The sequence below is a fragment of the Panthera uncia genome, chromosome X (genome assembly GCF_023721935.1).
Source record: "Panthera uncia isolate 11264 chromosome X, Puncia_PCG_1.0, whole genome shotgun sequence".
In the NCBI taxonomy this organism is placed as follows: Eukaryota; Metazoa; Chordata; class Mammalia; order Carnivora; family Felidae; genus Panthera; species Panthera uncia.
In genome coordinates, this window is record NC_064817.1 from 93,166,692 (window position 1) to 93,188,315 (window position 21,624).

A 21,624-nucleotide genomic window follows, 5' to 3' on the forward strand; every position below is an offset into this window, starting at 1 on the left:
CGAGCAGGGTTCGGCTGTGTGGAGAGTGCTGACATCTGAAGGGACATGGTGAAGGCCCTGCTGGGGGCCAGCAAGGGAACAGATCAACCTGGACAGGGTTTGCTCAGAATTTCGGTCCGACTCCCTTGATCGGTAAACACCCTGTTCTCCTGAGCAAGGGCACGGAGCAGCCCTTAAGTGGGTCTCCGAGCAGTACAGCGGCTGCCCAGTGGCAGGCACTTCAGCGTGTTTTAGAAGCCAGGCGACCCGCTTTCTCGTGTTCCGTGTTACGTACGGTAGAGACACGTGTCCGCCTGTAACCCGTGCTGGCGCAGGGGAGGATTGAAGCAAGAATGCGGGCAGTCCGCACGAGAACACACATCCTTGCCTCCCAGTCCCTTCTGGGGGTTCTGGGTCTTGGACCTGCCCCGTCCCCCCGCCCCGCACCGTATCCATCTGCAAGGGAAACCAGCCGCGGGCTGGAGCCTGCCTGCCTCCAGTGTTTGAAGTTACCTGACAGTCTCCCCACAGCGGAGGCCGGAATGGGGGAGGAGAGGCTGGGTTCTGCTTTTCCCACCACTTTGCTGTGGAAGGGATTGCAAATCCAAGGAGGACGGTCCGGGGAGGAGGGAGCGCAACGGGCCGGCAGGGGAAAGGCCTATCCAGGAGCCTGGAGGACGTTTGTAGACTTCTGCCCATGGTGGTGCTACGGAGCTGACTGCAGGCCCAGTGATGTTTCTCGCCTGCCTTCACCTCTCTGTCTCTTTCCTCCTAGATAGGTTTTGAATTCCCACTGTAGATATTTCTATGGAACCCTAGCATGGGAGTGACGGTTCTTAACTGGCCGGGGTGACAAAGGCAGCCGTGGTGCCTTTTTGAAGTCCAGATGCCTGGGCTGCACTTGAGACCTGGGGCAGCCAGGCGTGGGAACTCGGAGCCTGGAGAGTTCTTACGCTCCCTGGTTCTGATGCACGCCGAAGGGAGGCCCCTTGCCCGGGCGTGTTGGGGTCTCCGGTCCCACGCTGCTTCCCTGGAGTGTCACCCCACAAGCTGTGCCCCCTGCCCCTCCCACCCCTCCCCCTCTCACCCGAGCACCTGTAGAAAACTCAAGTAGTGAAGTCTTCTGTTTTATGTCACAGCTTCTCCTTAGTTTCTTTTCACCATCAGTCCCGGGGGAGTCTCAGGAACATTTTCCCGATATCCTGAAGTTGTTGGCACCTCACCCTAGATTAAAGGAACACGTAGAGTCAATGGCTACTGAAGGCACCAGTCATAATCTACCAAAGTTGCCACAGGTAAAACTCAACTCGCCCAGCTCGCTCGTGATGCTTCGTTTGGCTGTTGTGTGGGCAGACGTGGGAGTGAGCCCTGCCTCTCCTTCGGTTCCCGAGAAAGAAGAAAAGGAGTCGCTGGTGGCCGTGTTCTTTGCTAGGAAGCTATATTTCTTGCAGATAAAACTGGATTTCAGGCACGGTCCCCGGCTTGTTTTTTGTGGGTTTGTTTTTTGTTTTTTGTTTTTTGTTTTTTAATCTTATTACAGTCATTTTTCAGTTTTTGGTCAGATCCAGCTGAGGGAGAGATTTGACCGAAGTAGAAAGGAATCGGCCCGCTTCCCCTGGAACCATTCATTCAATCCGGGTGGCTTTATCAGCTTGGGGGCGGAGCCTGGAAAGAGGCCTGACAACCCCTCCTTTCCTGCTTTTTTTTGTTGTTTGTTCAAGCTGCTGGTCTTTGAGCACCAGCTGAGTTCCTTGTGCAAAGACAACTCCGTTTGATCCCCAAGCGGAGGTAGTTTTATATTCCCTCGCGATGTCTTACACGTGTGTAGACTTCCAGTATGTATTTGTAGCCAGGAAGAGGGAAGCAATTTGGGAAGCGTTAAGTCCCTGGGAGAAAGATGGGTATTTGCGCCTGTCCTTGAAAACGAGGGAACAGAACGAGAGAGAGATGGGCTCCAGGCCCTCGCTTTCCCAGCAGAGGGCAAGTGGGCGGAAGCCGGGGCTCAGGGGTCCAGACTTGAAGGCAAAGTTTAGCACTGAGCACCGAGGCACCTTGAGGCAACAGTCTCCCGTCCATCCAGGCGGTGTGTTCTTCCCCTGTATGGAAGCCCTGTGATCTCCATGGCAGGCAGGGGCCTTCCATTTTCCCTGCTTCTGTCCCCACCCTGGAGAAGGAACGAAGTGCAGGTGGGCCTGACTTTAAGAAAAAAGAGGGGGAGCAGGACTGAGTACCTCCTGGAAGCAGAGAACCCCGAGTGCATTTCAGTATGTTTGAGATCACTGTTACATGATTGAGAACACTAATCGGGAGCTGGAGTGTCTGGAGTGGCTTCCCATTGCAGCTGGAACAGAAAGGAAGGAAAATCACACCCCTGGCTTTTCCAGGGTGAGCCAGCTGGGAGCGGGGATCCGGCTTCCACACAAGCTTTGCTTTGCAAAGCAGTGTCTTCCCATGTGGATGCCTGGGGCTCGAACCCCTGAGCCCCCCCAGGTTAGAGACTGAGAAAACCCATATCAAGCTCACTGACCTCTCCCGACCAGACGCCCCCCATTTCCCCATCTATCTACCGATTTCGGGGGGGGGGGGGGGGGGGGCCGGGGGGTTGGGGGGGGAAAAAACCCACATGAGCATTTGGACTCCCGGACTGTGGATTTAGAGTAGGGTTCAGGGTTCTCCGGGTGAATCTGCACAAACACCCCCTGGTGTTTGGATTTATTTCTAGATCCATTTTCAAATACGCCCTCCTGGACGGAAATTCTTTAAAAGGCTAGAGACATCATTGGTCGTTTTGCCAAATGAGTTGTCTCTTTTTCACTTTTCGCCCAAAAGCCAGTCGAAAGAGTGGTTTGTCCCTGATTCTTTTGACCCGTATAACACGGGGCTCTGGTACCTGTGGTAACCCTGCAGGCCCTATGCCAGAGCCTTAGCGAAAGTCCTTTTGGAGCTGGGTGTGGGGCTCGCAGATGGCCTGGAAGGGCAGCGAGAGCGACAGGAAGGATCGAGTGACAGGACCTGCCCTCACCGCCTGTCTTTGTTTCCCTCAGGTGGTAACGGGAAAGATTTGGCCAGGAGAGGGCCCGGTGGTGCCACACTCTGCATCTGTCCCTTTTATCGCAGCCCAAGGAGTCTGTCCCCTACATACCCTTCTGTCCTCGCCCAGGGAAGGTCGTCAACTTCACCCAGGCCAGGCATGCCTTTGCTCCTTAAGCTGGGTGTCCACTAAATGATCAGGGCTGTGCAGTTTTCTCTCTGCCCCTGGTGGGTAGCGATGTCAGAGGATGATCCTGGGCCCGAGTTGGTGCTGACATTTGGCTCTTTCTTCGTCCAGGAAAGCCGGGAGCTCCCACACTGCTCTAGTCAGGAGGAAGCAGCGGCCGCGGGAGACCGCAGCAGCCTGGAGAACCCAGTTAAAGTAGAGGGGGAGGGGCAAGAAGGCAACGGGAAAGGCCAGGCAGGAGACCAGGAGGAGAAGGGGGATGCTGCCTCTGCCAAGGCTGGCAAATGCCAAGAAAAGAAAAGGAAACGTTGTCAATTTGGACCCCAAGACCCAGAGGTGCCTACTAAAGCCAGAAAGCCAGGTACTGACTCTACCCAGGGACCAAGGGGCTTGAAGGAGGTGCCTGGGCTCACCGGCATATGCGGGTTCCTTAGCCTCCATCCAAGGGCTCCGCGGGCTCCCTGGGCTCTGGGTGTGCGGCCCGGCTCTGGCACTTAGCTGTGCCGCCTCAGGTCACGGTGAAGCTTCTGTGAGAGCGCACGGTTTGCTAGCATACTGCCGGAGCTCGCTAATAACGGAAAGCCGAGGCCTGAGGTCAAGCCCCGGATCGAGTAGTGACACCTCGTACCCTTGATGGTGTCGCCTTCCAGGCCAACCTGTCCCTACCCTCCTCTCCGTTCCAGGAATGTAGGGGCAGGGAGGCGTGATCAGGCTTCACGCTCATCCTTCCCAGCTGGGCGCCCGCAGGTAGGCAGTTGAGAAGCAGCAGCCACAGCCCGGCGTCTTTCCGAGAGAGGCTGGCGGTGCCGAGGTTCGGTGTCGGCTTTGAAGGCCTCGCTCGGCCCAGGGAACCGCTGCCTCTGTAGGGTGAGGTGCCTGTTGCATTGGAGTGAAGTCCCCAGGGCTCCCGGACGTTCCCTGGTTCGCATCTCTCTTCCCGTGGGCCTGCTGGAAACCTACCAGGGCCTCCCTCAGGGGACCCCACTCCCAGTGGCTCGGGTGGCCACCGAATCAACCCTCTGGGAGGCGCTGAGGGTGGAAAGCTGAAAATCTAGTGGGGTGGTTCTGCCTCAGAAGTGCTGACTGTGCAAGTCAGCTTGGTCTGCCTCTGACATACTGCTTTCTGAATCACAGATCCTCCCGCCGACCAGGGGGCCAGAGCTGCGGTCAGTGCTCCACTCCCGTCCTTTGATGCATCTGACCTTGAATGCTCCCTGTGTATGAGGTATGTGAAGGGTACTATCGCTTACTGCCTGAAGCTGCTTTTTCTGGGGGGATTCTGGACCTTTCAGCCAGTGACCTACCGTTTGGTTGGTTAGCACGGAAAAGCATGGTTCTAACAAAATGAAAATCTCGCTGTTGGTTGTCACACGGGCTGGCTTGTGTCCCTTGCTTACAGATTACATTCCCTGCACTCCTGACTGGGAAATACCTAGACAGTGGGGAGGAAACGGTCCACTCAGAGTCGCAAACTGATGGCCACAGGCTGAATGTCATTAGTGTGGCCTTCACGGGAGTTTTTTGGTTGTTGTTAAATGTGAATGCTCCGAGGCAGGACACACGCTCTCCAGTTGGGCCATGGCTCCCCTCTCCCCCCGCCGCCTGACAGTACCAGCCTGTGTCTCATATTTGCATTACTTTCCTGGCACCTCGTAGGTAGTTGAGTTCCTGACCGTGGAACGAATCGCAACTGCTCGATCAAGATCTCAAAGCTCAGGGGCTAATGTCGATGCCATGGGCCTGTTCTTTGGCAGTCAAGTAGAGGGCCCAACTGGTTTTTGTTTCGAACAGTGTTAGTACTAGGCACGTACTACTCGGCCTGGCATCTCTTCTCTACCCAGTGGGGGGGCAGATTATGCACACATGTGCCCACCCCTCCCCTCAAAAAAAAAAAAAAAGGAAGCCGGTAGAAGCATGGTCTGCGTGCAAAAAATTACGTCCATCTGTTTCATTTCACAGCTGTGACTTTGTGGCTAAGAGGATGAGCTCCAAAGCCAGACAGGGTGGGCCTGAGCCCTGGCTCTGGCGTTTACTGGCTGTTCGGCCTGGAGCAAGTGATCTTCTCTGCCACTGTTTTCTCGTCAGTAAATACGGAAGAGTATTACCTACGCTGTGAGGTTGTCATGATTGAGAGACTCTCAGTTCTCTTATTAGAATAGTGCTTGACATAGAGTAAATACTCCATAAATGGGAACTTCTTCCCTAGGCCAGAAATTCTTCAACTTTAGGCCCCCGGACCCCTGAGGAAGTTCTATGTGTGGATTCTAATAGATCTATGAATTGCCTCAAGTTGTATGTAAAAATGTGTGTGTGTGTGTGTGTGTGTGTGTGTGTGTGGGTATGTGTGTGTGTGTGGGTGGGTGGGTGTGTGTTTCCAGAGCAAGGTCCACAGAATTCAGTAGATTCTCAAATGTGGGTTGTTTTTTTTTTTTTCAACATAGCATTAAAAGAAGACTGAGACATTTGCACAAAAGTTGTTAAGATGGTTGACCCAAGAGATGTCAAGAAAAATCTCGTGGTCTACCACACACTGGGATCCAGCCAACCAAGGATCCTGAGATGTTTTCTTGCCCTTTGCGAGCACGATGCCTTCCATATCAATCACGTGCATTTGTATTCGGAAGGACTTTTCTTGTTTGCATACAAACGAGTAAGGCCGCCATTGCCTGGACATGTACTTTTTCTCTCTTAAAAAAAAAAAAAATTGCGGGGCGCCTGGGCGGCTCAGCCGGTTAAGCGTCCAACTCCGGCTCAGGTCTGATCTCACCGTTCGTGAGTTCGAGCCCCGCGTCGGGCTCTGTGCTGACAGCTCGGAGCCCGGAGCCTGCTTCAGACTCTCTCTCTCTTCCTCTCTCTCTGCCCCCCCACTCACTCTCTGCGTCTCTCTCTCTCTCAAAAATAAATAAACATGTCAAAAAAATTGAGTTGTCAGACTTGCTCCTGGGATCAGGCAGACCTGAAAATGACCAGTTCGGCAGATGGAACGCAGCAGCACCCAAGGAGAGCCTTCTGGATATAATACGGGAGGTTTGGGTGGAGGGGGCGAGAGTGAGGTGGGATATGTAACCGGTTCCCTTTTGCCATCTCCCTCTCCCCATCACAACAAAGCAGTAGGCGGGTCCTGGCCAAGCAGAGAAATGGGCCTTTGCCATCGAGGCTCTAAGCCTGCGATGTGAGCCGCGGTCTTCCAGGTGTCAGACTTCGACAGACTTGGTTCAGCTTGCTCAGAGAGCCCGAGTCCTCGCCGGACTCACCCTCCTCTTCACGCTCCTCCCGACATCCAGCGGAGCCAGCAAAACCAAACACACAGACTCATCCTGTTTGTGTTTTCGCTGAGGACTCACAACCCCGAGGTTGGAGTTCTTTTGTTCTGGTTCCTCCGTTCTCTCCCTTCCGTCTTGTTTGTCCCCGATCTCAACAGGGAGCTTCGGAGAAGGGTTAGAAATTTGCTCCGAGAAAGCATAAGAGACTGTTAAAAACTGAGAACAAACTGAGGGTTGATGGGGGGTGGGAGGGAGGGCAGGGTGGGTGATGGGTATTGAGGAGGGCACCTTTTGGGATGAGCACTGGGTGTTGTATGGAAACCAATTTGACAGTAAATTTCATATATTAAAAAATAAAAAAAAATAAAAAAAAATAAAAAAAAATAAAAATAACAAAAAAAAAAGAAATTTGCTCCGAGAAATAAACACCAGGAGGATGAGACGCCCCCCTTCCGGTTTGCTCGCCCTGAGTTTAAAAGCCATCACTTCCCTTATCCTGCCCCTCTGCTCTGAGTGAGGCTTCAGAACAAAAGCCCATCTTTGTCTGGGGGCAACTGTCGGATAGGCCTAGGAAGTTATAGGGGGACTCCAGCCGCTTTAGGGTGCCGAGAAACCTGCCAAGTCCGGAGAGCGTTTGTGACCTCGAGGCTCTGAAGGCCCTAGCCCTTGGTCAGAAGCACGTAGTTCCCCCTCCCGCAGGGTTTGTCTGCATGGCGGAAATCAGATGTTGACAAGGCTGTTTCACAGACATGGCTTGGTCTGAACACAGCCCTGACAGACTTCCTGCTTCCAACCCCCTAGTGTTTTTTTCCCTTTTTATTGTCATTGGGATCCGTACCGGGTTCTAGCACGACCCTCACTTGTCTTTGGCAGGGGGAGAGGGCGGCTAAGGGTTGAGATATCTTCAGACCATCTGCTGGCTCACGAAACTAGACATTTGCACCTCCTGCGCAATTTCTAGAACGAAATCCAGTCCCGCGGCACCGAATCGGTAGAAGACAAGTTGGAGCGTGAAGCCGGCCTGGCTCTGGAGAGACACTCGGGAGCGGCTTCCGTGTCTCGCAGGGAAAGGGGCGGAAAAGACGAATGGAACGGTAACTGGAGCGTGCGTTAATGAGACACTTGATAATCTCCGAGTCCCGCTGGCTGGATTGGGAGAGCTCCGTCGAGGGAGGCTGCTTCCTAATTCCAACGCCTCAGAACTCTGCTCCTCAGTCTTTAGTGACCGAAACCCCTCCCTTGAGATCTACGGAGGTGGGAGCCTCTCGCCGCTGGGGTGGGGGGGGGGGCACCTCTGGGGCTGGTGTGGAACAGCGCCTTTGGGGTGACAAGGCTATTTCGAGATGTGGAGCAAGCATGTGTGATTTTTGAACCAGTTACCTAATGGCCCAGTGACCTCTTTGTCAATCGCAATGAAAACTTTGTATTTAACCTCGTTTTAGCCACTCGAATAGCTGGGCGTTAAGCAGCCGGTTCCCCACCCCCTCACCGTCTCTCTCCTTCCTGCCCTCCCTCCCTCTCTCTCTCTCTCTCTCTTTCCCTCTCTCCACCCCCTCCTTCTTATTCCTTCTTCACTCTCATTTGATAGCACCCAAAGAACACAATACAAGGATGTAACTGGTGGGCAAAGATAGCTATTTCCAGACAAGCCAAGCATTTTATCCGGGCTGACATCTAACTGAAAGCATTTATTACTATTGTTTACTCCACCGCTGTGACAATGTAAAATGCTTTCTTGTGAGAAAATCCGGCTCTACTCTGATTTACAAATGCCTCCCTGACGTGTTTTCTGAAATCATTACCTAAAGCGGTAAATCAAAGGGAGAGGAATTCGAGTATATTCCTATTTCGAGCTCTCTCTCTATGGAGTTCTCTCTCTCTCTGGAGTGGGGAGAGAGGGGAGGGAGAGAGACAGAGAGGGACAGAGAAAACTATATTGTGAGTACGTGCAGGTACACACGGATAGATGATGTCTGTTCCAGATGTGCACATGCTCACAGCCGTGTCACGGAGTGCAGAGGGAATCAGATGTGACTGTACTTCCCAAGCCCTGCCGCTTCCTAGCTAGCTGTGTGACCTTGGGCAAGTCATCTAACCTGAGTCTTAATTTCCTCAATAGTAGAGCGGAACGAATCCTCGTTACCGCCTATCAATGTACAAAGTTAATTTATATGAGAAACAGTTTGACAGGCACCCAGAATAGCAAGTGAAATCTACTCCACCTGTTCCTTGCCACTTTACTCCGCCGGCCTTTCTAGAGGAGCGGAGCAGCTCCGAAGCTAGAAGCGAATTGCGTCCTGAAAGGTGATACATTCGAAGCATCTGAACTTTGAGTTATTTCAAGGCAATCATTATACCGCATCTGTGGCAGCATTCTTGTCTGTGACCCCTCGATCAGGGCGTTTTGCTCGCAGTTCTTGCTAAGAGTTGCCGTTTCCTTCGGTGTCTGTTTCACCCATCTGCTCATGAAGTGTCAGGATTTACTGCAGTTAACTAGCCAGCGATATCGTTGTTTGACAAAAGGCCCAATTTTGAAATTCTTGGGAAAAACAGTTTTGCAGGTACAGACTCCTCAGTCGTTGCCACCATTAACGTCATCGACTAATGTACAACAAGTATTCGGATTCATAGGATTCAGATTATTGCGGGTTGTGAGACTTTCTCGTTTGGCCGTTCTAGTAGATCACAGCAGTGGTTTCCAAATCAGCCTGCCAATTTTTTTTTAACGTTTATTTATTTTTGAGACAGAGAGAGACAGAGCATGAACGGGGGAAGGTCAGAGAGAAAGGGAGACACAGAATCTGAAACAGGCTCCAGGCTCTGAGCTGTCAGCCCAGAGCCCGACGCGGGGCTCAAACTCACGGACCGCGAGATCGTGACCTGAGCCGAAGTCAGACACTCAACCGACCGAGCCACCCAGGCGCCCTATTGCCAATCACACTTTTGAGAGACATGGCAAAATGTGAAATAAACACTTTGGACAAGTACATAAAAATTAAAAACGTATTCTCTTAACAAAATATTGTAAAGAGGATACTCAGTCAGCCTTTCTCAGTTCAAGAACTAAAACACGGCCAGGACCCCAGAAGCCTTCCGTGTGCCGCTTCCAAATCATGACTCCTTGCCCCCTGCCCACCGAAACCGCTACCTTGACTTTTGTCTCTTCTTTTTATCTTTTTAAGTTGATTTATTTATTTTGAGAGAGAGAGAGAGAGAGAGAGAGAGAGAGAGAGAATCCCAAGTAGGCTCCGCACTGCCAGCGCAGAGCCCGGCATGGGGCTCAAACTCACCAACCGTGACGTCGTGACCTGAGCTGAAATCAAGAGTTGGACGCTTAACCGACTGAGCCACCTGGGTTCCCCCTTGTCTCCTCTGTTTAAAAATAGTTTTACCACCCATGTATGCGTCTCTAAGTGGGGTAATTTAGCTTTACCTATTTCTAAAAAACTTTACGTAAATCGAATTGTCCTGTTTCTTTTTGTTCTGGCTTCTTTACCAGAGTATTAAGGTTTATTTATTCATGTCGCTGCGCGTCGGTGAAGTTTGTTTGTTTTCATTAGTGTATAGCATCCCATTGTATGAACCTACCGCACAGTTTCTTTACCAGTTCTATGGTAGAGGGATATTTGGGCTGTCTCTAGTTTGGGGTTACTGCGGGTAGCATTGCCATGAGCAGTTTTTATGTATGCTCGTGCATTTAACTCTTTGCCCATTTTTGAGTGGGTTCTCTCTCTTTTTCTTACGGACTTATAGGAGCTCTACGTATGTTCTAGATACCAGGCCTCTGTTAGTCACGTGTGCTGGAAATACCTTCTGCCACTTGCGGCTTGCCTCTCTGCTCTCTCAGTGGCATCTTCGGATGAACTTACAAGTTCTCGGTTTTAATGAAAATGATCAATCCTTTCATTTATAGTTAGTGGGTTTTGTTTGCTTTTTTTTTTTTTTTTTTTTTTTGGCCTCCCTTTCCTAAAAATCTTTTTTTTTTTTACCCGGAGGTCGTAAACGTATTCTGTTGTATCTTCTAAAAGCTTTACTGTCTCACGTTCCTCTTTCCAGCCCACATGGAAGTGATTTTTTGCGCGCGGTGTGACAGACAGTCCAACTTCCATTTCCCCATATGGATAGCCCACTACCCCAAATAGCATTTATTGAGGATGCTATTTATCTACTGAAAATCCCGCGCTCTGCTTTGAAGTGCCACAGTTGTCATAAATGAAGAATCTGGATCTGGGTCTTTTCCTGGGCTTTCTATTCTATCCACGGATCTATGTGTCCTTGTGCTAGCCCTACACCGTTTCCATCACTGCTGCTTTATAATAAGGTCTCATGTCTGGTAGAGCAAGGCCTCCCACACTGCTGCTCGTAGAGGTGTCCTGGATCCTCTTGACCCTTTGCCTTGCCTCACACAGTTTAGAAATCAACTTGTCAAGTCCCGCAAAAACAAACGCGTGAAATAAGCCGCCGGGATTTTCATCGGGACTCGACTAGGTCTTCTCTGCTTCCTTTCAGTGAGGCGTTTATAGTTTTTCCCCTACAGAGGGCTCGTACAACTTTTGTTGGGTTTATTCCCGGGTGCTTGATCGTTGAAAGCAGTCGTCAATGTTACCGTGTTTAAAAATGTATTTTCTCATGTCGCTTCGCTGGTGTATGGAACACAGTTGTGGGCGTGCGTATATGTAACTGACATCCTTGCTCATACTAGCAGTTCTTACGGATTCTAAGACTCATCCTGCAGATCCCTTTAGACTTTCCCAGTCCACCGTCGCACCGTGCGTGAATAGGGACAGATTTGGTTTTTTCCATCCTAGTCCTCGTACTTCTCTATTTTTCTTCTCGCCTTAGTACGCTGGTTAGGACCTCCATCATAAAGAGTGCTTTTGAAAATTAATTTTAGTTTTTGGCTGACTTAATAACTGGCGGCGCAAATTAACTGCTTCTTAAAACAGGATTGAAACATTCAAAAAGGAGGAAAAGTGAATATATGAAAAGCCTCCCTCCTACTCCAAACCTTCATTGGCTTAATTTCAACATTTTAGCAAGTTTTATTCGTACAGGCGTGTACTTGCGAAACCTCACCTTTCCGACGTCCTGTTCGACGTCTGTCCTCTCGCCTCCTACAAGTCCGGTGCACCCTGTCCCTGTCACGTGCCAGCGCCTAGCTCCGCGTCAGCACGCAGTAGGCACCCGGAGCACTTTTGCTGAGCGGACAAGCGAGAATCTGTTTGGTGGAGAGCTTGCTAAATCGAAATTGATTTCTCTTAAGAAACTGTTCTTTCCTCTCCCACAAGATGCTTTCCCCTCAAATTCCACTGGAATTTTTTTTTTTTTTTTAAATCAAGAAAGAGGGGAATGTGCCAGCCGCTGCTAGTCTTTTCCTTGGTAGATTTGGTAATTAGGTTTGGAGACCTGTACGGAGGATTTGCCCATGCGGAGATTGGTAGGATTGTGAAATACAGTCATTCGCAATCCTGGCTGCACATTCAAACCACCAAGGAGCTTTAAAAGAAAAAAAAAAAATCCTGATGCCTGGCCTTTGCCCTGGACCGACTGACCCGAACCTCTGCAGGCGTGGTCCTGGCACCTGTAAGTTTTTCAAAGTTCTGCAGGTGATGGTGGGGCACACGGGGAGGAGCAGGAGGTAGGGTTTACAAAGGCACACGAGGAGATGTCTGGGGGCGATGGGTGTGTTCGTGACCTTGGTTGCGGAGATAGTTTCGTAGGTGTGTACGTATGTTAAAACTTATCAGGTTGTACACCGTAAGTACGTGCCGTTTATGGCACGTCAATTAGACATCAGTAAAGCTGTTTAAAGAAAAAGCACCCCAGGTGATTCTCACACACCGATAGGGTCGAGAGTCGCGGTTTTAAGAGAAAGAGCACACGACTGCTAGTGGAAGTTGGATAGACCTTCATGTGCCAACAGATGAGCCGCTTTGTCCCCTCTGGAGCTCAGTTTCATTCTGGTCGGTGGGTTCGGTTTTTCTCTCCAGTACTTTTCAGCTCTGACATTTTGATTCTGCTCAGCCTGGCCGTGTGGGCCAGGCTGTTGGTACACCTCCCGGCCACACGAGGGGGCTGTGCAGCTGGCGGCCTCTTCCTCGCAACTGAACACTCGTGAGGTCAAAACAGGCTGGTCAGGCGTCTTTCCCTTTTGTCTGTCCTCTCGGTGAGCGCCAGCCCCGCTTCTGAACCACCGTCGTCAGCTGCCCCCACCCGGTGGTCCTGCTGCAGGTGAGCCTTTCTTTTTCCAAAAGCAAAGCAAATCTGTGAATCTCTGAATGGGTAGAACAGCTTTTAAAAAGGTTCCCCACGTTGCTTTGAAATTATCCGGCTCCTGTAAAGGGATTAAAATAGGATCTAATTGAAGTGCATGTGTGCATACCTACATATGTTTATACGTATGTGTTCATCAGTAAGCACACTAACAGAATTACTCTACCGCTCCCAAGAAAATGGTCCGTTCATACAAAAGGCAGCTACGTGTTTGTTGCAGGCACAATTTCGGGATCCTTCAGGCAGTAAACATTGCTTAGGTAAAAATGGAATGAAGGTTAGCAAATAAGCCAAGTCTTTTTTCCGTTGTGTATATGATATAAGGTACTTAAATGAATAAATGTGTGAGACGGGGTGTGTGTGTCTGTGTGTGTGCTTATCTGTCTCTGTGTTTACATATCTTCAGGCGAGCAGGTTGGCTAAATATTTTAGAATGTAATCTACTTAGACCCTCTGGGCATTAATCTCGCTTTTTCTGAGACCCGACAGGGAAAAACAATCTGGATGCCAGTCGGAAGAGGCTGACTAGAACTAATGTTACAGAATGATCTAGCTATATCAGAAATGTTGATAAATGCATTATTTTCAAATCCACCTCAGAAATAAAAAGCAAATGCTTTTCTGAAGCACAGCAACTGCAGGGAATTCTGGTAAAAAAGAAAGGACCCTCCCCCACCCTTATACACACGGAATTTTCCGAATAACACTGTAGAACCTTAACATTGAGTAGCTCTTTTATTTTTTTTGTCTGATTGCATCATTTTTCTTCCATCTTGATTCCTAAATTTCAGATTATTCTACGAGCCAGTCACAACACCTTGTGGTCATACGTTTTGTTTAAAATGCCTTGAAAGATGCCTAGATCACAATGCAAAGTGTCCGCTGTGCAAGGATGGTCTTTCACAGGTAAAATATTATTTCTTTCTTGATTAGGTTAGATTATTTGGAATCGGATACTAAAATGGTGTCCTGTTTGCTCCTAAGCCAGTGCACTGTGCTAGGGAAAAATACCCTCTCACGCCACCTGTCTATCTTTCCCGTCTTACGGCTACCCCTCCCCTCTTTGCAAAGCCCTTCAGGAAAATGAGGCGACATCCAGCTTTTTATGAACTGTCAACAGTGAAATTAATTTGTGTTGGAAACAAAAGTATTAAATCGATGGTAGACATGGATCCTGGTGCTAAGCCCATCCATCATGGCACCTGGTTCACTGCCATCTTGGGTGAATCCTCTGTCCTCTCTGGGATTGGACTAGATGAGCTCTGAAATCTTCTTATCATCCATGTTTGTTCTGTGGTTTGCAGAGATCACTCCCAGCTCCCCAGAAAAACCTCGCAGACCTTCAGCGAGGTCCTTGCCCCGCCCCCACCCCCACCCCCCCGGAGCTGCTGTACTTATTAGCAGATATTTAGCTACTTGGAAAGCTCTGGGGCTTCCAAGTCCTTTCAAATGAACCACACGGACTGCCACCATCGTTTTTCAGGTGGACCCAATGGAATTTCCTATAGCACAGGAATGCCCAGGAACCCACCTTGCTTTCCCTCCCCCAAGGACTTGTGTGGCACACATTACAGCCAGTGTTAATGTTCCTTGGCCCTTGTCATCCCTGAGGAGAGCTCAGTGATGCAGGACACCCTCTAGGTGAATGTAGGTCCAGTGAAGTGACATGTTGAGTTTTCCCAACACCTGAACGTTTAAACTAAGAGAATGGAGTAAAATGATCATCCAGGACGACCCTGGGGTGTGTATTGGGTTGGAGGGGAGGGTCCCTGCCATCCCTTGCCTGGATCAAGGGGTGGGATTTTCCTGGCCTGATTGTGGGGGAGAGGCCCACGGTCCTTATACTTAAATATACATCTGTGTTGTGGTAACACTCCAACATCCAAATAAGCAGAAAGAAGAAAAACCTACCCGTATGCTCAGCACCTGGAGAAGACCACCATTAACATTTTACTGTGTGCCTGTCCTGGGTTTTTGTTTTAGCATCAGTGGGGGAGTCACCTCCTCCATGGATTAGCTACCTCCCGAGTCATTGCTTTTCTCCAAAGACTGGGACGGGGCAAAGCAGTGGATCTTCTGCAGCCAGGCTATGGCAGTGGCTGAGAAGGCATCCTAGAAGCAGATGCTGTGGGGTCCCAGAAAATATTCTCGTCTATCTCTGCGTGTTCACACAGGGTCGCACTTACACCATTTCCAAGAGAGATGAATATTTTATTCTAATCGCGTTCACTGCGGAATAGACACACACAGCCCATACTGGGAAAGGAAAAATAGTCTCGAACCAGCAATTTTATACTCAGGAGCTCCCCCTGCTGGGTCTGCGTGGGTAGTGTCCGTAGCAAACAATTCGCAGATGTTTTAACTCCCATGGTCTGGTTCACACAGCTCAATTCCCTCTACCTACGGATCCCTGGATATGCATGAAGTTAGTTAGGGGTGTTTGGGAGGATAGTAATAGTGACACTTGGGCCTGAGTTCGGTTCTGAATTCATGGCTTATAACATAATTTCAGTGATACCTAGATGGTATATTTAAAAAACAAATAGACACAATCCCCAGTATTTAGCTGTTTTGTTTTGTTTTCAGCTAAAGTTAGAGGGGGAAAAATATTTAGACTGGCAATATCCAGAAGCCAAGCATTGAGGTGGGGCGGGGCGGGGGTGGGACAGGTCAGGAAAAGATCAGTGATGGACAGTGGCTTTATCCAGAAGCCAAGCATTGAGGTGGGGCGGGGCGGGGGTGGGACAGGTCAGGAAAAGATCAGTGATGGACAGTGGCTTTCTCGTTCCCTGAACCTTTAGACCACAGACTTCCTGCATATCCCAGATGGAGACCATTTTTGCCAGCTTGTAAATGCAGTGACCAATAAAAGGAAAAGGAAGGGTTTCCCCCCTTTTTTGACAAGAACATAATCTCAACTTGAGTGTTTTGGGAAAGCTAAACTTTTGAAACTTCAATGCGGGTCTTTTCCCCCAGTTAAAGTATTTTTTTCTAATTACAAAAGTAATCGCATGTAACATCCAGAGAATACGTGCATGATGATGTTACCAGCTGCTAATGTGTGGGTCCAAATTACTCTCAATGTGTGGTTGATTCAGCTGTTCTGCTGATTACATGAGAAGTGCTTTGTGGTTTTCTGATGGCTGCATAATGTCTCGGTGCCCTGTTGCCTCTATAGTGCTTGGCATCCAGAAAATATAGCAAAAATGTCATAATGGAAGAGCTAATAGCTAAATTCCTGCCAGAAGAATTCAAGGAACGCAGGCGGCTTTATGAAGAAGAAATGGAAGAACTTTCTAAGTACGTATATGCATCTCTTTTCAGTTTCACTCATAGCATAGCTCGTAGAACTGAATGTGCACGTTTCTCCCTAACTGCTCACTTAGCGATATCGTGCTGGTAGCTTGATGTTGGCCTCAGTGGGCGTATCTACACTATATAGGAATTGGCAATCGCTATGAGCCGGAGCTTTCCACCCGCCGACAGCCAGTTGTTCGGCAGTTGCCAGCACGCCCCTGAAGACGCATAAGCCAAACCACTGACTAGGTCACGTCTTGGCGCTAGTAACTGGGTGTCACTGGTAGGAGCAAACCGAAGCAGCTAGATCAGGGGAACTTACACAGCGCGCGGAAGGTTGTTCGCAGAAGCCTCAGAAGGTGCTGGGAGGTTAAGAACCTTGGTGTCAGCCAGACCTGGGCTCGTGACCCAGTTTTGCCACAAAGCGAGTATCCTTCAGGACCTTAGGCAGGTCACTTGACCTCTCTGGGCCTCAGTTTCCTCATCTGTAGCTTGGGAATAGTTAAGTCCTTACCTCATGTGGAAGATCACATGAGCTAGTGCACAGGAAGCACTCAATACGTGGAAAGAGTAAGGCTGCTGCTTGTTACACGCATCCTCTGCCATGCACATTTGTGGCTGTCGGGCTCCAAGCTCTCTGCCTGGCTGGAAGGACAGACCACCTAGCAGAAACAGCAGGAGGCGTTCTCTCACTTCTGCGTCTCATACCGCTGCCCTCCCACCTCCGGATCCCCAGTAGGGTCCTCGCAGCATTCTGGGGGCCGGGTTCCCGATCGCAAAAGCTGCTCTGGTTTTCTGCCTGCCCTGTAGAGCACATTTCTAAACTGCCACTGGTTCGTTTGAGTGGGCCTCTCGCTTCGAACGCTGTGTTTTCCTGAGAAGCTAGAAACTAAATCCTCTTGTTCTCATTGACTTACAGTAGATCTAGTCAGGGCATCTTTATTTTTACTTCTGATTCTTAAATTCACCGCGAGTCTCTCTGAGCCCTTGTCTCAAATATCATTTAATGCTTTATTAATAAACACTGGAATATGCCAAGAGGGATTTCTCTTTAAAGAAATCCTAAACTGAATCCTCTGGGGGATTTGGGCAGATGGTCTTGTATCCACTGATAAGTTCCAGTATTGGATTTATCAAAGAAGAGAACAGTGATCCAGGAGGAGCTGGCCCCATTGGCGTGGTTTCCCATCAGGCTGTGTGCCTGCTTCTTCATGGACACTCAAAGGGTAGACCCCTGGGTCCCGGCTCCAGAGCTTATATCCCAGTGTCTCTGGGCTGATGCAGCCCAGTTGTCTGGATTTAAGGGCCCCCAGTGATTCTGACGCATGGGAACGTCACTGGGCTAGAGGACACTTGCCTCTCTTGTTGCTCCCTCCTCCTCCCGGCCGGCTGGGGCCTGCCTGCCGAGCAGACCTTCTGGTGGCTTTGCAAATTTGCAATGCTGATGAGACCTTGCAGAGATTTTCCCACCATCCCCCTGGAGAGCTGGGTCCGCTTTTACTGCCAGCAGGACACCTGAAGAGATTGTTCTGAGTAGAAGGCACGAGAGGAAGAAAGAACTATGAGGTTTAACTATCACCCACAATGTGAAGGTACTAGAGGACGTTTTTTAAGCCAAATTGGAATGTACAGAATGTCAGTTTCAATCTCTTAGCTCTTAGGCTAACCTCTGCACCAGTAATGGGACTTAGCCCATAGTGTTGGTTGCATCTCAGTATTTTTTTTTTTTTAATCAGCCATCAAAACCTGAGGTCCCCTGGCCTTACTGTGGGGGAACCACAAAGTGACATTTGACCAACCTTTTTGTGTTCTGCTTCACGGCTTTGAGAAATCTGTCATTTGCTCTTCCTGACAGCTTGAATAAGAACGTACCTATTTTCGTGTGCACTATGGCCTACCCCACGGTTCCTTGTCCCCTGCACATTTTTGAGCCTTGTTACCGTCTGATGATCCGTAGATGCATCGAAACAGGTACAAGACAGTTTGGCATGTGCCTTGGAGATCCTGTCAAAGGGTAAGTGAGGAGCTACGTGAGTAAAGGGAGGTTGGGTAGAGAGGGATTTGGGCTTATTTGGGGTGCCCCCAGGAGATAGGGAGGCACAGCTCCTGAGATTTAGCCAGCTCACGACCGTGAGCACCCATAGAGACCGGGGTCTCTCTGGCCCCTGGTTTACCATGTAACAGGCTGCCTATTTAAAGGAACCCCAAGGATTAATCTTTTGTTAAACGAGTGGTATATACCATAAAACTTGTTTTACTGTAAGACCGTGGGACCTGGAGTCACCGTGCGTGGGTTCATGTTCCGGCTCCAACCCTGAAGCAAGTTTGCCTTTGGGCAAGTCACTTAACCTTTCTGCGACTCAGTTTCCTGATTGGTAAAGTGGGTACAATGATAGTGGGCATGTTGGGAAGATTGGTGCGTTAATGCACGTAAAGCACTGAGCACACCACACGCAGTATATGCTCAATGAATGGGAGCAGTTACATTATTACAGGAAGATTTTTCTTGGCACAGGCGCTGCCTGTGGTGTAGTTGCAGCTGTAGCCCCCGGGACAGGCAAATAGGCAGAAGTCCCTGGAGGCACAGCCCGGGGTTACAGAAACGGCTGGGGAGCCAGGCCGCAGAAACAACTCACCAAAAATTTACTTTCTTACGCATTCCCGATAAGCAGGTTTGCGGAATATGGCTGCATCCTAGAGATCAGAAATGTTCAATTCTTTGCTGATGGCCGCTCGGTGGTGGACAGCGTAGGCAAGAGGCGCTTCAGGGTCCTCCATCAGGGCCAGCGAGATGGTTACAATACAGCCGACATTGAATACATTGAAGACCAAAAGGTGAGGGTGGCCCATGCCAAGAATCCCAGGGCCAGGCTATCCCTGTAGCTTGGCGGGCAAAGGTGTTTGCAGAAGAATTGCTCAGCGCTGTCGGGGGGCCTTGGGATTTCTCACCAAATGGCTGCAGCGACATCGAATGCCGCCGGCTCGCCGTTCGATTGTAGGATGGCACCAGGAGCACCCCGTGCCCTGGCTTTCCCCCTGTTTAGTTGCTGAGTTGTATTCCTGCATAAGAAACGCCAGGCCAGATCAACAACCCTGGGGCCCCGTTCAGCCCAGGGGTTCGGTTTCTGCCAGAGATACCAAGGGATAGATCCGGGAGTGATATCTACACCCACGTATTTTATGTATCAATTCGTTTATGTTTTCAAACGTTTCATTTTGAGATGATTGTAGATTCACACGTACGTTTGTATTTTTAAATGCGCGACCCGGCTAAGGGTTCTTCCCTATAACGCGTCATCCCATCAAGGAGAAAGATAACGTGTCCAGTTCATCCTCGGTTTTCTGGACTAATTGGAAGAACAAGAAGTAAATAATCCCACGTTCGTTTATATTTACATTCACCACATAGGATAAGGTTAGTAAATGTTCGGGCGACGAATGAAGGTATTGGACTTAGGAAATAGAGTTACACAGTGAGAAACAGACACACCTGTGTCCCTCTTCCCAGTGGACACTGGGAAAGCAGATATGAAACGTGAAAAGGAGAGAGGCATAAGCTAGCATAAGCGAGCTCAACAGCACGCCTCCACTCAGGCCAGTTCGCATCTCTGGTTTTCAGTCTGTCTCGCTGTTTCAGCTGATGCGCCCGGCGGAAACGTTCTTCTTCCTCCGCACTCAGCAGTAGTCACACACAGCCCACCCTCTGGCTGAGGAGCCTTTCACACACCACACAGGAGAAAGCTGGGTGGGCGAACCTTCCTAGGGACGCAGGCCGGATGCCCAAAGGGAGTCTGGTGTCAGCAGAAGCTTTGGGAGTGATGGAGAAGGGACAGAGTGCTTCATTTCCACTTTGATACTTTCAGGTTCAAGGAGAGGATCAGGCTGAGCTCATGGGATTACATAACTGTGTCTATGAGCAAGCGTCATCATGGTTTCATTCGCTCAAAACCTCTCTGAAGAATCGGATACTCAATCACTTTGGTCCAATGCCAGAGAAAGATGCTGATCCTCAGGTATATAAAAATGTCTCTCTGTAATGGGCTGCCCCCACCAGATGAGAGAGCCCAGGGTCTGGGATTGGGTGGGTGCATGGTTGCCATTCAGCAGATCGAGTGCAGAGGGGGAGATAGATCCAATCTGGTACTGTTTCACCGGGCAGTGGGCATCAGGGGTAAGACTCAAGGATCTGAAGTCAGAATTGGAGTGATAAAGGAAAGCAGTAGGAACTTGGATCCCAGACAGGCTTTGAGACATAAGTCAGGTGAGAGATTGGGAACATAGACACCATCCACCAAAGAACCTTCAGTGGGAGTCCAGATTCACACCATGGTAATGTGTTGGGGTGACAAGATTCACACAAAGGCCCAGTTTAAGAGAAGGGTATCCCGGGAGCTGAGACTAAAGGCTTCTATTTCATAACCGTCACCCCCATTGCTGCAGGAGCTAGGAGACGGCACCAGTCACCTTACAGGATTCCAGCTGCCAGACCGCAGCACCTTCTCATCTCTGGGTCCCTCCCTGCTTAGCCCCACAGATGTAGACCCTTGTCATTGTCCTCATCAGGGGTGAGCAGGTCCTGAGCAAACAGACCCAATCTTTAAATTTGCCCTTTGCCGAGTTATACTAGAAAGCAGTTGATTAGGTGCTACTGGGTCAAGTCTGTTTCCTGGGGGGACAGGCCCACTTGAGAGATCAAGCTGCAGATCGGAAGCTCTTCAGGAAAGTGGAGATAGTTGAGTTTCACCAGCTCAACTTTGGTTTCCTGATAAATCGGACAATACTGTCTCTCTAGGACGAGGCTGGAGATAACTTAGTCAAGTATTTGCCCACCGTCGCCCTTCCTGCATTCTGAGCTGGCTCCCCTACATCATCACCTCCGTGACTTCCTTGATTCTTTACTTACACTCATTCCTGACTCTGTCACAGTAGTAAGAATGTGTATGTTCTGATTTCGCTGCCAACAGACTGATCCTTACCGCTCTAGCTGTGTGACCTTGGGTAAGACCCGCCCCTTTCCCAACTTGTCTCCCAGCTCTGGAATGAGGGAGGTGGATGAGGCGGTCTCTAACGTCCCCTCTTCCTCTTGCATCTGTGGCTACAGAACACCAGTCTGTTCCCTGATGGGCTGAAATGTCTCACTCTCTCCAGACCGCAAAGGTGGCTCCTTTGCCTCTGTGCAAAGGCATCGTGAATGTTGAAGGGAGCAAGGCCAGTCAGTGCTTCCCAGTGACCCAGCTCCTGGCTCTGGGCCACTATGACTCAGGACTACATCAGAGCTCTGAGCAAGCTCATGATCAAGTTTAATGTTCCCCTTCACCTTCTGGAGAGCATTCTCCCTCAGTCAGGCAGAAGGTAACGATCAGCAATGATACAGCAGCTTTCATAAGAGAAAACACAGATGCCACAGAGTGATTCATAAGGGCTCGATGACACAGAAAGTTGAAATCTTGGTTCATTTCCTTTCTTATTAGAACTGTTCTCACGTTGCTTTGGCAGCAGTTGCGCAAAAAAAAAAAAAAAAAAAAAAAAAAATCATCCAGTTTGATCCAGTCAGTGCTGCAGCCCCAGCGGTGCCATTAATAAGAATGTTCTAAG

General features: G+C 49.7%; 1 protein-coding gene across 6 annotated transcripts in view; it reads left to right on the forward strand.

Moving 5' to 3' along the window:
- LONRF3 (LON peptidase N-terminal domain and ring finger 3) overlaps positions 1-21,624 on the forward strand; it is a 39,660-nt gene that overhangs the window by 11,831 nt on the left and 6,205 nt on the right. For 2 of the 6 annotated variants that reach the window (XM_049644230.1, XM_049644233.1), the window contains 7 exons: positions 3,308-3,557; positions 4,331-4,421; positions 13,524-13,638; positions 15,911-16,032; positions 17,885-18,043; positions 18,702-18,864; positions 19,893-20,042. In XM_049644230.1, coding sequence (XP_049500187.1) covers positions 3,308-3,557; positions 4,331-4,421; positions 13,524-13,638; positions 15,911-16,032; positions 17,885-18,043; positions 18,702-18,864; positions 19,893-20,042 — 1,050 coding nt within the window. Of the gene's footprint in view, positions 1-1,118; positions 1,275-3,307; positions 3,558-4,330; positions 4,422-13,523; positions 13,639-15,910; positions 16,033-17,884; positions 18,044-18,701; positions 20,043-21,624 lie in introns of those variants that run through there. The other 4 variants (XR_007460508.1, XM_049644229.1, XM_049644234.1 and 1 more) reach the window with 4 other exon arrangements.